General features: G+C 37.0%; 1 protein-coding gene across 1 annotated transcript in view; it reads right to left on the bottom strand.

Annotated features, from left to right (window-relative positions):
* Positions 1-17,157, bottom strand: part of gnas (GNAS complex locus) — a 64,406-nt gene that overhangs the window by 44,329 nt on the left and 2,920 nt on the right. Inside the window, exon 2 of the mRNA XM_026945572.3 lies at positions 838-910. Within this exon, the coding sequence (XP_026801373.1) occupies positions 838-910 (73 nt within the window). The remainder of the gene's footprint in view (positions 1-837; positions 911-17,157) is intronic.

Below are 17,157 nucleotides of genomic sequence, written 5' to 3'. Positions count from 1 at the left end.
TTAATTTTTAGTAATATAAATACATTTTCAACAGTGTCTTTAATAGTATTTATGTATTTATGTATAAATGAACACAAAGGGCCAATAAAAGTCCTGAAAATAGATAATGAATTGAATATACATACTTAATTAGAGTCACTTTTTGATTCATTCAGTAAAATTCTTTACACAAAGCAAGCTAAAAACATTGTACTAGATCACTCAAAGCCCACTGCCTCATTTCATTCGACCTGCCCAAACTTGCAAAAAAAAAAAAAATTTAAAAAATGGCCTGTAGTACACTATTACCCACCATTTTCACACTAGAGCTGTACTGAAATCTGACTGGAGGAGTACTGTGTGCTCAATGTTTTATATCTATTACTCACAAGAAACTGATACTGATCCAAAACAGACATCCGTACAATGATTAGCCTGCTCTCTGCAAGCTTCTGTTGTTAAGTTATTTGAAACATCACAGGCGCAATGGCAGCATGCTTTAAGACAAATTGCGTCCTATGTTCAAGTGCAAGACATTTACTATGTAAAATATGTACTGTATATGCCACTGGATCAGATCAGAAAGTATGTCACCAGCACCATATGTCACCATTTAAGACCAATATCAGCACAATAACAATACTCAGGGTCAGATCTGTGCATTCCTACCCTTCACAAAAAAGAAGAAATTAATAACTAATGACATAAATTATAGCTGTATTGAGCTTTATGTGTGCTACGATGGTAAGAAGAAACATTGGCATTGAAGGTTATAATACAATGACAGTTTCTTATTCTTTGCCACATGTTTGTCATATCATAGATCATGCATAAAGTAGACATGGAAATGGCACTTACTCAGCATTGAAGCCATTGACATGTAAAATGCGCATCTGTTTGACTATAGTGCTTTTGCCCGATTCTCCAGCTCCTAAAGAAAAGAAGGAGATTCAAAGCATGGGTGAAGAAAAAGGGAGATCAGGTCATTGAATAAATTAACAGTGTAAATTAATTTACAGTTCATTCAATCCCCAGTCTAAAAATACACTTAATTCCATAGGGAGCATATGACAAAATGTTTGTATGGTACCAAACATGTGTACTATATTAAGGATCCATCAAGGTTTCAATGGAAAAAAAAAAATCAAGATATCGTAAAACACTATCCAAATTAATTCACTGAAAATACTGATCTGAGAACTGTCTGGGGTTTGGTCCTAACATTCTAATTAGCAGTCTCAATTGACATCTCACTATCCAAGACTACCAGTATGCTACAGCAGTCAAGCAGAAATACAAATTAAAGAAAAAATTAGTGGCTGTTATGGTGTGACAGGCGTTTTGCTGCCATGGTTTGGCTCCATTGGACTGATGTGTTAACCAACATTTTCCATCATCATCATCATCATCATCATCAAAACACCAATTGAGAAAATAACATTTGGAATAATGGCAGTCATCCCTCCAGTGAAGTTCCAGAGTCTTGAGGAATCTATGCCAAGGCACACTGAAGTTGTACTGGTGGCTCATGGTAGTCCAAGACCCTTACTAAGACACTTTTTGTTTTATTTGTCAACCATGTGGATGGGCACAGCTCTCACCCTACTCTCTCGCGGATGGGCACAGCTCTCTTTTATTTCAATAAAAGCCAAAAGAGGGACCAGCACACAAATCAGCTTTGTGGTTGGTGAAAATAAGGCATATGCAAGTTTATCCCAAGATTAAGACAGGCCATTTTGCATCGAAATGGGCAGAACTTCTGCCAAAATACATGTAAACCTTGGAAAGTCACCAAATATTCCGACTTTATACAATTCATATTTTGTGCTTATATGACAAACATAAACCTAATGAGTCACCAGTAACAGATTTAGACTCCCTTGGGGTATCTCCTCTAAATATGCTAAATATAGTATATCTATTACTCACAAGAATATTCTTGGGATTACTCACAAGAATATTAAAAATTTTATGTTTTGCTAAAAATATAGAAGCATATCTGAAGACACTTCAAAAATAGAATAGAGAAGAATAAACTTGACTAGAACAGAATAGAAGAGAGTTTTATCAGAATAGAAAACAATTTCTTATTATTTCTTACAGAATGAAGTCATCTTTGGTCATGAAACCATTACGGTCTTCAACCATTTACATATTTACAAAATAACAATTTCTATCACGAACACAGACAAATTGTGGTAGTGAGTAGTAAGGAAATAGACACAAAGGAAATTTTTTTGTTCTTACATAATTCAATTGAAAAATTATAGCAACAGCACAATGTATAACAAATAGTGCAAACAATGTTTCTTTTAAATAAAAGATATTTAAAAAAACAAACAATATTTGCACTATTTGCTATAGAACACTAAGTGAACCCTTCTTTCTCGTCAGTGTAAATGGTGATGTCTGAGAACTGAGAAATTAACTTGGGGTATTCTTCTCAAATCTGAGTCTCCAAGTTTCAAAGTTTACAGAGTGATGTCAAATCAACATAGCTGTGCAGAGCATCAGAAATAAACTCAGTAAAATGTCTTACTTAGTAAGACAAGTATTAGTCTTAGATTAATCAACGTACAGACATGTTTGTTTGTTAAATCTAAAACACTGACTATGCAGTTCTCTGTTTGAGAAAGAAAATATACATCACTCATCTGAGTTAGCTGCCTAGCTTGTTGCTAACAAAATATGAACATGGGGCGTCAACTTTCCCGCTTCGTCTGTCGAACGTGCCGAGGTTGAAAATTCTGACTGGCGAATCATCTCTTATGATGTAATGCAGCATTATATTTTACATGAACTTGTTCAGCTGACTTTTCAAACCTGTAACAATTACATCTCTCAAGTGATACAATTTATGGATGTTGTAATTAAACATTTAAATATGCATATATAAAAACATGTACAATCACGATTAGAACATTTTGAAAATCGCGTTAAAACATTAATTTGAATTAACAAAATGAATCGCGAAAATCGCCCAGCACTAACACCACGTTACGTTTTGCGCAAATACATCTACTCTAACGTGTTATTGCTGTTTGAGTAAATTAGGCTCCACTGTGTATTGATTGGTATATAGCAGCCATCTTGTTTGGAAATGTCAACGTGTTTTTAATAATTACTGAGCGCCAGACTATGATGAGTAACTTCACACCACATTTTGGAGATCCAGCAAACTCCTTGAACTAATTTGCAGAAGTAAGTTTTGCATATTTTGCGAACTGTCGTAAATTTGACTGGGCAGGAATAAAAATGCACCAAATAGCAAATTTTTACGATATAAGCCAAAGAATCAGGAAAAAGAAGTATCATCTCACAACTTATTTTACAAGAGATATACCTGTTTATAAGTGGAAAAAAACCTGAATATTGCACAACAATATTACTAGCGGGTCCTCAGAGGGACCTAAGATTCAAGTTTCGTGATGATTACTCATTGGTAACCTATCAAATGCCTGCTGAAATCTAATTGGCCAATGCTGGCCATGTTTTGAAGTCATTATCAAATATGCCCTTACAGAATAGTACGCAGATGTAGTAAGCCAAATTTCAGCTGAACTGGACTTACGGTTCCTTAGAACCTAACTCCGGCCCCTACTGATGACCACTCCCCAAACTCTGCAGATGTATCTAGAACCTTGTTGTTTCATGTGAATCTACGCAAATAACCATGAGTTACAGCTGTTTGAATTAATTAGGCTATGTCCCTTTAGATCTGATTGTTAGGTGTCAGCCATATTGTTTATAAATAGCATCTTTTTTGACAAGTATCAAGTATCAAATGCTGCTGACTCAGTTGACACCACGTAGTGAAGTTACTAGAAAAATCCTAGGACTAATTCACAAAAGGTTTCGCAAATTAGGCATATTAGCTCAAAAGCTAAGTGGGTGGACCTAAATGGTCCAAATTGCTAATTGGTTCAGAATTAGCCAAAGAATCAAGGGGAAATGAATTTTGATCTCTAGTCTTCATGGTTCTCGAGTTTTACTTTGCAATGCTGCACTATAGCGCCACCCTTAGCCCACTCAGGCTCATCTCTCTTGAATAAGAATAGAAAGTCCTAGCGCCCACATCATGGAAAACCATATTTTTCTTGCTTTTTTAAAAGAGGAGGTGGATGTACTATGCAAACATCGTTAAAGGCCCATTCACCCCCAATCCATTCAGTCCATATATGGAAACAACTCTGCAAAAACCACCATTTGATTATTCACTGTCGTAATTCACATTTACAGACCACCGCCATTCAGTCTATAGCAGTATAGACCCCCCATTTATGCTGAAGTAATAAGCAATTTTCCATATTAGACTAGTTGGTTTATTTATTTATTTATTTATTTATTTATTATTATTATTATTTTTTTTTTAATGAAGCACAACACACGGATGGCAGCCAATCAGAACAGAGGCCCTTTAACATACATCAGTATTAAAGGCACAGTAAAAAAAAATGCCTGTTTAAAATGGTCATGTAAAAATGATTTCCTATATTTTCAAGTAGACAAAAACCACACAATATAGGATTATAAATGGAAACTGGGAGAAATGTGAAATATTGGCACTTTAAACATGCTTTCTCTCTGATTAAACGATTAATTGGACTGTCTTTTAAATATATTAAATGCCAAAAATATTTATTTAAAAAATAAATTTTGGAGCATTTCAATCAACTAACTCAACAGAAGACTTAACTAGGCTTAATTAAACAAGTCACTAACTACAATACAGCATTGATTGCATTTAGCAGATATGTCACGGCATGAGAATATTATCAAGTGCTTATGTCAAACAAATCAGAAACCCAAACTAACGCATGTTGATGTTACTCTGAATATGTTTCTGCGTCTGCATTTCAAGCTCTGATTTATTCAAATCCAGCCAGAAAAATGTTAAATAAAAGTACTCACTAACTGCAACACGCCAATGTTAAATTAATTTAACTTGCCATGCGTGTGTGAGGCAAATCATTTTTTGGAGTGTGGAATCGACTGCAAAGCATTGGGGTTGACTCATTTTTCAATGGCTGGAATCACTGAATCAACTCTTTTTGGGCTCGAATTCAATGTTAACAAAAAGCAGGATGGCAACTTGATATATTGACCCACATGATATATTGTGTATGCTAAGAAAATGACATAATGTAGCATTTATCAACATTTATCCAGCATTGCCACTCACTGCCCAAACACTGCATAATGCACATGCTTCATGAAATGAGTTGTGTTTTGAAAAGACAAAACGTTCGTCTTGTATACTGATCAATCATTTTAGCCCATGTTCATTTTAAACATATCATGTTGTCATACAAAGTACTGATATTTGTCCGAAATATAGTCTATGGCCAAATGTTTGTGGACACCTTACCATCCTGCTTTTTGAACACCCCATTCCAGATTTAGTCCCCACACTTTGCTGTTATAATAAACTCCACTCTTCTTTCCACTTGATTTTGGACCTCGCATTGTGCACAAGGGAACTGTCATGCTGAAACATGTTCGGGCTAAGTTGTAAAGCTATAGCATACAAAGACATCCTATACAATCATGTACTTGGCAATAATTTGGGGAAGGCCCACATATGGGCGTGATGGCCAGGTGTCCACAATCTTTTGGGCATACAGTGTAGCACGAGATAATATTTTCTGACAGATCAATATGGCCATAAAATGTGCCATACAGCTAGAAAACGGAATATAGTTCATTGGATAATAGGCCGGATTCAAGAGGGTACAACATGCTTCCACTGTTTCTCATACTGACCATAAACAAATGATTACAAACTGAAATAATACTCACAGGAAAACACAAGTTATGTCATTAGGCCAATGGTCTAGTGTAATGTAAAGATTTCGCACACTTTAGAGGAGGTCATACTGTTTTTCTGTTGTAATGTGCTCCACCATTTGCATCAAATGCATTTTAAGTCTAAATGAAGTGACCCAGCATGTCAGAGCATGTTTCATAACACAGTCGAACTAGTCGAAAATGAAATTCATTGCCGACTTTTTTATTTTATCAGTTTTGTCCATTAGTTGCTGCAACCCTGAATGAAACAACAAAATTATTAAAAGAGTTCTTAGATTAACTTTTAATCATAGCTTATATATTCAGCACAATTAAAAAAATACTATATTTTGGTAGATAACATTTGCCAATATAATTTATGGCTGTGAACAGCTATAGACCAATATTGCTCAAAACGAACGGGGCGTTTTTTGGTAAACCGTCAACTAGTCCATTGCATCATGTTTTTGCCTGTTGGCAAAATTCTGTCAATTGATTAAATTGCTTTTGTATTTACATATGTACTAAATTTATTTCATAAATTTATTTCAACAATAGATAAATGCTACATATTTCCGCAAACAGAAGTTTGGACCATGTAGGTAGAGAGTCTCGTTCTAAATGTTGTATTTTATTGAATGTATTAGTTATGCAGCGCACTGGGTACTGCAGTGCAAGGAAGATGCAATAGGGAAAAAAATATTGACAAAATCTCTGTCAGCACATTTCAGCAAATTTGTAAAGATGATTCCAAGAACATGATCTTTGTAAACAGCTTTTACTTTCCACAAAATATCTAAATTTAAATATTTAAATATCTTTCAATATTTATTTAAATATCACTTATTAAAATATACTGTCAGTTTCAGAATTACTGCCACCCTTTGTGAAAATGAGCAAATGAACATATAAAATGAATAATATACAAGCTGAGATATTGTGAGCTTTAACATTCCCTCATTGAACACTTTTTAAGGAACACTATACTAATACTGTGTAGGTCCTCCCATTGCTCTCAAAACAACCTCATCTCTTCATGGCATGGATTCCACAAGATATTGGAAACTTTCCGTTGAGGTTCTGGTCCATGTCGACATGATTGTGTCACACAATTCCTGCAGATTTTTCAGGTGCACTTTCATGCTGCGAATCTCCTGTTCTACCACATCCCAAATGTATTCTATTGGATTCAGATACGGTGACTGGGAAGGCCACTGAAGAACAATGAACTCATCTCATGTCATTGTCATGTTCATGAAACTAGTTTGAGACAACTTTTGCTTTTGGTGCATTATCATGCTGGAAGTAGCCATTAGAAGATGGGTAAATTGTGTCTATGAAGGGATGCAACAATACTCAAATAGGCTGCGGCATTCAAGTGATGACTGGTTGGTATTAACAGGCCCAAATTGTGCCAAGAAAACATTCCCCACACCATTACACCACCTCCACCAGCCTGAACTTTTAACACAAGGCAGGTTGGGTCCATGGATTCATGCTGTTGGTGCCAAATTCTGACTTTACCATTTGTGTGCCTCAGCAGAAATCGGGATTCATCAGATCAGGCTACGTTTTTTTCCGGCCTTCAACTGTCCAGATTTAGTAAGCCTGTGCACACAGCCTCGGCTTTCTGTTCTTGGCTACAGAACTGGATCCTGATGTGGTGTTCTGCTGTTGTAGCCCATCCGGCTCAAGGACTGACATGTTGTCCATTCAGAGATGTTTTTCTGCTCACTACAATAGAGTGGTTATCTGAGTTACTGTAGCCTTTCCATCATCTCAAACCAGTCTGGCCATTCTCTGCTGATGTCTCTCATCAACAAGGCATTTCAATCTGCAGAACTGATGGTCACTGGATGTTTTTTCTTTATTGCCTCATTCTGAGTAAACTCTAGAGACTGTTGTGCATGAAAATCCCAGGAAATCAGCAGTTATACTCATGCCACGGTCAAACTGACTGAGATCACATTTTTTTCCATCCCCATTCTGATGGTTGATGTGAACATTACCCCAAGCTGCTGGCCCATATCTGCATGATTTTATGCACTGCACTGCTGCCCCACATTTGGCTGTGTATGGGGGGGTGCGGTGGCTTAGTGGTTAGTATGTTTGCATTGCACCTCCAGCGTTGGGGGTTCAATTCATGTTGATGGTGTGCATAATCTGGCCAAAACACACAATGCTACACACAGTTACACAGTTGTTCTAAAGAAGTGTCATGGGGTGGGATACCACACTTGAAGGAAAGTACTACAGATTTCAACATGTTTTCAATACGTTTTTTTCCAAAATGTAAACCATCATTCAGAAACCAGGTGGGAAAATATAAGTACACCCTATAACTGAGTAACAATGCAGAATCACCTTTAGCAACAATAACTTGAAATAAACTTTTTCTGTAGGAGATAATCTTGGAGAACTTTTGGCCCACTCTTCTTTACAACATTGCTTAGGTTCATTGATGTCTAAGAGCAGTCATTTATGCACAACTCTCTTAAGATCTCACCACAGCATCTCAATGGAGTTGACTTGGCCATTCCAACACATTGATTTTTTTTCTTCTTTAGCCAATCAGATGTCGATTTGCTGGTTTGGTTGAGATCATTTTCCTGTTGCCTGACCCAATTTCAATCCAGCTTAAGCTGCTGAACAGATGGCCTCGCACTTGTCTCAAGAATATTCTGGTATAAAGTGCAGTTCATCGTTGTTTCACTGACTGCAATTTTCCCTGGTCCTGTGGCTGCAAAACCAAGCCCAAATCATAACCCCTCTACTACCATGCTTGACAGTTGGTGTGAGGTGTTTGTGGTGATTGTGAACGTTATTTTTCCCCACCTGGTATCTGCATGTGGGATTACTTTTTGGGAAAAATGACTACATATTGAAATCTATTGTCTTTTTCGTACAGAAGTTGCTGAGGACCACACAATTGTTTTTAGGTCCTGATCTATAAAAACATAGAATTGAAGGAGGGTGTACTTTGTCCTATGACTGTACATATTACAGATGACAACTTGTTTGCATTTGTTTTTTTCTGTACTTCTGTACCACACGCCTATCAATTTTAAGGACCCTAATTTACTCAAACAGTTATAACTCATTAGTAGTTCCATGGATTCACAAAAAACTTCGTGGCATATACAGGACAAAAGTCTGAGGTCATATGCAAAGTTTGGCTTGTGGACATCCATAGGGGCAGAGCTAAAATCAGATAAGAGGTTCTCAGGAACCATAAGGCCGATCAAGCTGAAATTTGGTACGGTGCATCTATGTGCTAATCTGTAAGTGGATCACTGGCTTCTGCTCAGGGTGGATTTGCATGGATAGGCTAAAGTTTGCCATGATACCCTGCATAGTACATGATACCACCCAGATACCCTAAAGATGACTGTGGATATTCTCACTTGGACATCCTAATGATTGCACTTGCTAAAACTATGCTCAAGTCTCATTCATTACAGGGGATAACTTCACCTGGATATTATAGATATTATATTAAAGCTAAAACGCTGCTGAAATCAACAATGACCCTGATGCTTATACTGACAATCTTTTCAGCACACTTAGCATTGCTTTATACTGTAGTATACAACTGTAGAAAAGTAATGATTTATATTTTCACTATCCAGTGTCACCCAGAAGAGGATCGGTTCCCTTTTGAGTCCGATTCCTCTCAAGTTTTCTTCCTCATGTCATCTCGGTAAGCTTTTCCTTGCCATCGTCTCCTCTGACTTGCTTATTAGGGATCAATCTAAATCTATATCTGGATATTTGTAAAGTTGCTTTGTTACAATGTCCATTGTTAAAAGCACTATATAAATAAAAATTAAATTGAATCGAAATGAATACAGGACCGTCCAATATTGAAAAATATAATGCTGCATTGCAATTCTTCCTGTATTTTCATACACATCATTTCAAACATACACTATCATAAATACACACCTAACAATATCACATATCCTTCACATGTTTTGGCTATGGGGTATGGTGGATTGATCAAAGCCCTTTCTCATGGAAAAAATGCCCAATCCTCCCTAAAGTTTGCCAAAACATGTTACAAAATGTGTTATGGTCTGATGAGACCAAGGTAGACCTTTCTGGTCATAATTCTAAAAGATATGTTTGGTACAAATACAAAACAGCTCATCACCCAAACAACACTATACACATGGTGAAGCATGGTGGTTGCAGCATCATGCTATGGGGCTGCTTCTCTTCAACTGGGGCTCTAGTCAAGATAGCTATCCATGATTCCATCTAATTTATCACAAAAATCTCTGTTAGACAACTGAAGATGAAGAGAAATTTCATCATCCAGCACAAAAACAACCCAAAGCACAAATCCAAGTCAACAAAGGAAGGAGAAGATCAACGTTTTAGAATGGCCCAGTCAAAGCCCAGATCTAAATCCTAACGAGAAACCTGTGGAATGACTTGAGGTCTGTGCCCAGGAAATTCTCCTCACAATTTGATAGATCTGGAACATTCTTGCAAGGAAGAGTGGAATAATGTGCCAAATAAAGATGGGCTAGGTTGGTAGATTCTTACCCCAAAAGACTGAGTGCTGTTTTACAAGCAAAATGTACTTTAACAAAGTATTAGTTAAGGGTGTGCACAATTATGAAAGCAGGTTATTGTAATGTTTTTTTTCCTAAAATGTCTCTATTTGTTTTTCACTTTAATTTTGTTGGTTGCTATAATCTCATTAAAGATGATCTGACATGATCTATCTTGGTTTCATATTTTAGCCTGCAATTTTAACAGGGGTGTGTAGACTTTTTAAAAAGAGGCTTCGAGAATGGCCCGTTTTTACTCTCATTCCATGCGTGGCATGTCTTAAACATTGGTTTTACTCTCACATGCATTCATGTGTTTCATTCAGTGGTTTAGTAAATATAACATGCAAATATCTGTACTGACAAAGCAATATAAATATCCATTACCTCTGTGACACAAAGTTCATTAATCCAATGAGATTTTCAATCCTACTAACTTTCACAAAGTTTAAACTTTTAAATGAGACCACAGTACGAGCTGCTACAGTATGGTTTCATACTTTTTTTTGTCAATTTTTTCCTCTATATTGCATATGTCAAACACCTTCTGGAGGAAAGACATTTTCTCCCCTCCTTACAGTTAACCATTTAACTCTTGCAGCGTCAATATTAAAATTTATGCAAAGGCATATCCATAATGTACTCATGGGTAAACTGGTACATGCCATATGCATATGGAATGTAAATAAAGGATTGGCAGGCAGGAGGATTTTCCATATGAAAGTTTAATTAATCAGACACAGATTGGTTTATGCACCATTCCATGAACCCTTTGAGCAGTCCTATTCTAGGGTAAAGCTTGCCTAAGCTTTACCAATCTTACTAGAATCACACACTCTGGGTAAGCATTACCCTCACCAATCACAAGGCACACAACGTCTCTTTTACCTCCCACTCAGCTTTCATCAAAACAATGCATTCATTCTTGGACGGTCTCTTCAGGTTTGAGCAACACAGCAAGGGAATTAGTTTACAACATAACAACTAATTCTATTAGTTGGTTCAAACTAGTGCATTTTGGTCATTTTGACAAATTGAGTACTTAGGTTGTCATATACATTATTGGTTTCTGGCTATAAACACAACACAAAAACAATATTCATGCCATAGTATAATTAAAACTCTCAATTTGTAGTCATTCTGCTGCGGTTTTAGGTATTTACGTGCCCCTTGATCCAATTCCAAATTTGTAAAAATGCCTACAAGCCAATGAGTAGGTATTTTACCTACCTGACAAATTATATGATTGTATTCGGTGGTAACCACGTTTACACAAATTCAAAAACTCTTACAGGCATTTCCACATTATTGTTTGCTTACTTACTTTGTACTTTATTTTGTGAAACTCAGTCACAGCAATAATGAAATCCAAAACAAATCCATGAATTAAGACAAATAAGATGCTGTATAAAAAGAGGAAGAGTTTTTGCTTATGGTAGTTGAAGAGCTGCAATGGCTGAGCTGCATTACTAGTAGATTTACAGTCATGGGAAAAAGAAAGTACACCCTCATTCAAGTACACCCTCCTATGTTATGTATCATGGCCTAAATAGCAATTGTTGTGTCTTCACCAGCTTTACCAGGTGTCTAAAAAAAAAACAACAAAAAAACACACACAACAGATTTCAATATGTAGTCAATTTTTCCCAAAAATTAAACCAACACTCAGAAACCAGGTGCGGAAAAAAAATAAGTACACCCTATAATTCAGTAACATGTAGCACCACCTTTAGCAGCAATAACTTTAAGCATTTTCTCTAGGTGTCTATCAGTCTCTCATAAACAAATGAGGGCATTTGTTTAAGCACAGTTCTCTTAATCTCGCCACAGCATCTCAATGGAGTTGAGGTCTGGACTTTGACTTGGCCATTCCAACACCTTCATTTTTGTCTTCTTTGGCCACTCAGATGTCAGTTTGCTGGTGTGCTTGGGATCATTGTCCTGTTGCATGACCCAATTTCAGCCCATCTTAAGTTGCTAGACAGATGGCCTCACAGTTGTCTCAAAAATATTCTGATCTAAAGTGGAGTTCATCATTGTCTAAATGACTGCAAGTTTCCCAGGTCTGCAAAACAAGCCCAAATCATCACCCCTTCCTCCACCACCATGCTTCACAGTTGGTGTGAGGTGTTTGAAATGATACACCGTGTTTGGTTTTCGCCAAACATGGTGCTGTGCATGATGACCATCATGCAACATCTCCACTTTGGTCTCATCAGTCCAAAGGATATTGTTCGAGAACTTCTGTGATTTGTTGTGCTCTATATTCTTTTTGGAGAGAATGAACTTTTTCCTAGCCACCCTTCCCTGCCATACTTGTTTGGTCTTTTTTCTGATTGTGCCGTCATGAACATAAATATTTAATGTGCTTACAGAGGCCTGTAGGTCACATGATGTTGCTCTTGGGTTTTTCTTTCTATTTCTGAGCATTAAACAGTCTGACCTTGGACTGAATTTGCTGGAACACTCACTCCTGGGAAGATTGGCAATTATCTTGAAGGCTCTCCATGTGTTTGGAGAGGAGATGGCCTTATAACCCTTCCCATATTGATGAGCAGCAAACACTTGCTTCTGTCAATGACTACATATTCAAATTACTAAATGTGAATCCACTGTGCCACTGTGGTACTTTACAGGGACTTACCCACATATCCACATAAGTATGAAAACTTTCATAAGTCTAGTGAGAATTTTTAGTTTGGTTTGGCCTACGAAAACATTCACACATTACTAAATGGCTGATAAATATGGCCCAGTGTACATTTTTTTAATTTGCATTTTGTTAGTAGTTTTGTCATACTGGATCACTGCTGTTACTTGTGAGTAGTCAAGTACATACAGCTTAGTTCATACTACCACATGATACGATTTCGATTCATAAGGTAACAATTTGATATTTGACAATACCAATGGATCTGCTGTGATACGACATGATACAATCTGATTTAGCAGCCTATATATTTAGCAGCCGATACACAGCCCTCTTTTAACTGAAATGTACAATTTTACCTTTAAATTTCCAATGCCAGGGTTTTAGGAAAATCCCTTTTGTTTACAGATACCAAATATCTATGCTAAGAAACATAAAAACATGGATTGTTATGGGAAAATAAGGTAGAATCTGAAGCTGGAAAAAGCCCTCTAAGCTTTAAAAAAGAAAAAGAAAAAAAAACACTATGAAACATCTGCAAACAATTACATAAACCAATTTACATAAATGACCCCAAATGTAATTGATCTGCCAGTACATGTTTGCTAATTTAGTTTTGCAAAGTTAATGTAGCTAACAAGTAGGGACAACTTACAGCCTTGCAGTTTCATGAAAATCGCATGCCTGAATAATCACACACTTGGCAAAACCCATGATGACCTGAAGTAATCTCATATACCTCCTTATCGGCTTTAAGAAAGAGTACGACCATGTTAGGATCGTGCTTGTTCTCTCCATTATACAAGAGCTACTAAGAAGCTGATAGGGAAAAAGCTAACACTTGCTTTCTCCAAAGCAAATAATCCAGTATCATATATTATATATGTATATATGTGTGTATTACACACATACACACACGTTACTGTGCAAAAGTCTTAGGCACCCTTTTTTTTTTTTTTTTTTAAGTACAAACTTTGTTTTAGATTTTTATTTATGACTTCTACACTATCAAGTCAGTACAAAAACATTTTCGATTTCCAAACATTAGTTTTCCAGCACAAAATTAACAGAAAAATGTTTGTAAGTCAGTAAAGAATGCAGCATATTACACAAGAGAACACTTTTCAGACAAAAAACATAATGAAGGCTGCTGGGTTTTGCTTCAAAAAGAAGCAAGTGTGACGGTCAAAGTCTCCAGAAGAACTGTGGCTGGTTCTGCAAGATGCTCAGTAACATTTACAGCTCATTTCCTTATAAAACTGCACAAAGTTTACCTGAGACTACCTGAGACTACCCTGGATGGGGTGCCAGCCCATCGCAGGGCACAATTGTACACACACACACACACACACACTCATTCAAACACTACGGACAATTTGAAAATGCCAATCAGGCTACAGCACGTCTTTGGACTGGGGGAGGAAACCTTCAAGCTGCTCCCACAACAGGTCAATAGGGTTGAGATTTGGTGACTGTGCAGGCCAGTCCATTACATATAGAATACCAGCTGACTGCTTCTTCGCTAAATAGTTCTTGCATAGTTTGGAGCTGTGCTTTGGGTCATTGTCCTGTTGTAGGAGGTGGCATTGCAAAGTGGAGTGATAGCATTCCTTATTCAAGATCCCTATTATCATGTATAAATCTCCCACTTTAGCACCACTAAAGCACCCCCCTGACCATCACCTTTCCTCCATCATGCTTGATAGATGGCATCAAGCACTCCTCCAGCATCTTTTCGTTTTTTCCACATCTCACAAATGTTCTTCTTTGTGTTCCAAACACCTCAAGATTCGTCTCTCTATAACACTTTTTTCCAATCTTCCTATGAAATCTTTCAGTTTTGTCACATGAATGCCACTTCTATTGCTTCTTTAATCAGCACAACGGTTTTCAGCTGTGCTGACAATTGCAAAAGGGTTTTCTAATGATCAATTAGCCTTTTAACATGATAAACCTGGATTAGCTATCACAATGTCCTACTGGAATACATGAATGATGGTTGCTGAAAGTAAACCTCTTAACACCTATGTATATATTTCATCAAAAATCCTCAGTTTCCAGCTATAAGTCATTTACAACATTAACAATGTCTAGACTGTATTTTTGATCAATTCATTGTTATTTTAATTGGAAAAAAGTGACCCCAAACTTTTGACTAGTTGTGTGTGTATATATATATACACACACACATATATATACACACACACACACACACACATACATATAAAGGCCCCCTCCCACCCCAGAAAATAATATTGGAATGGATAGGCCAAATATTGTTTTTTGCTATACATAGAAGACATTTGGGTTTGAGATCAAAAGATGAATATGAGACTATGGATCAGAATTTCATTTTCTGATATTTACATCTAGATGCGTTAAACAACTTACACCTTTGGTGGCTGACCACCCAACTATTAGGTGAGTAAAAGTATAGGAACAGATATTCTTATAGTAAATTAAAGTAAATGACACTTAATATTTGGCTATATATCCCTTGCTTGCAATAACTGCATCAAGCCGATGATCCACTGACATCACCAACCTGCTGCATTCTTCTTTTGTGATGTTTTTCCCAGGCTTGTATCACAGCCTCTTACAACTGTTGTTTGTTTTGGGGAGTTTCTCCCCTCAGTCTCCTCTTCAGGAGGTGAAATGAATGCTCAGTTGGGTTAAGGTCTGGTGATTGACTTGGCGAGTCTAAAACCTTATGCTTTTTTTTCCCCCCCTGATGAAGTCCTTTGTTGTGTTTGCAGTGTGTTTTGGGTCATTGTCTTGCTGCAAGACGAAGTTCCTCCCAATTAGATTGGATGCATTTCTCTGTAAATTGGCAGACAGAATGCTTCTGTAGATTTCTGAATTATTTCTTCTGCTACCTTCATGAGTTACATCATCAATAAAGATCAGTGAGGCCATTCCAGAAATAGCCCTGCAAGCCCAAGCCATGACACTACCTCCACCATGCTTCACCGATGAGCTTGTATGTTTTGGATCATGAGCAGATCCTTTCTTTCTCCACAGTTTGGCCTTTACATCACTTTGGTAGAGGTTAATCTTGGTACCAGAGCTTTTGTGGCTCATCTCTGTATTTCTTTGTGAATTCCAATCTGGCCTTCCAATTCTTACTGCTGATGAGTGGTTTGCATCTTGTGGCATGGCCTCTATATTTCTGCTCTCAAAGTCTTCTTTGAATGGTGGAGTGTGATTCCTTCACTCCTGCCCTGTGAGGGTTGTTGGAGCTGTCACTAACTGTTGTATTTAGATTTTTCTCCACAGCTTTCACAATGTTTCTATCATCAACAGCTGTTGTCTTCCTTGGCTGACCTGTTTGATGTCCTATTGTTAGTATATCAGGTTTCTTCTTTTTCAGGACATTCCAAATTGTTGTACTGGCTATGCCCAGTGCTTGTGCAATGGTCTGACCTTCCCTCTTTTCTCAGCTTTAAAATGGCTTGCTTTCCTCCCATAGACAGCTCTCTGGTTTTCATGTTGGTTTATCCTTTTTAACAACAAATACAATCTTCACAGCAGAACCAGGGCTCAAAACAAGAGTAGACATTCAGAGCTATTAATTGTTTAAACAATCAATCTAACAGAGCAACAATAAACACCTGTCATATTTTTGATCACCTGAAAAATGTGAGTTCAAACAAAAAGTGACGTGTTCTAAGTCATTTAGCACATGTAGATGTAAATATCAGGAAATGAAAGATGAAATTCTGATCTATTGTCTCATATTCAGCCATTGATCTCACACCCAAATGTCTTCAGTGTATAGGAAAAACAAAAGAATTGGCCTTGTTGTGCCAATACTTTCAGAAGGGACTTTATATACAAATATAGTCATGGGAAAAAGAAAATACACACTCCTTGAATGCTATTTTTTATTTATCAGGGCATAAATACCAATTCTGTGGTCCTCACCAACTTCTATAAACAAATACGCTCAGATGACAATAAAAAAGGCAACAGGTTTCAATATGCAGTCATTTTTCCCAAAAAGTAAACCAACATTCGGAATTGTTATAAAAACAAAGAATTGAAGGAGGTGGTACTTTCTTTTTCCCATGAGCCGCACACACACTTAGTTAGGCCATAGTTTGTGTGTATGTGGACACCACTCCTAATTATTGAGATGTTTCAGCTACACCCACTGCTAACAGTAGAATGGGTCATGTTGAA

This window comes from Pangasianodon hypophthalmus, chromosome 2 (genome assembly GCF_027358585.1).
Source record: "Pangasianodon hypophthalmus isolate fPanHyp1 chromosome 2, fPanHyp1.pri, whole genome shotgun sequence".
Classification (NCBI taxonomy): domain Eukaryota; kingdom Metazoa; phylum Chordata; class Actinopteri; order Siluriformes; family Pangasiidae; genus Pangasianodon; species Pangasianodon hypophthalmus.
This window is presented reverse-complemented; position numbering and strand designations above follow the sequence as displayed.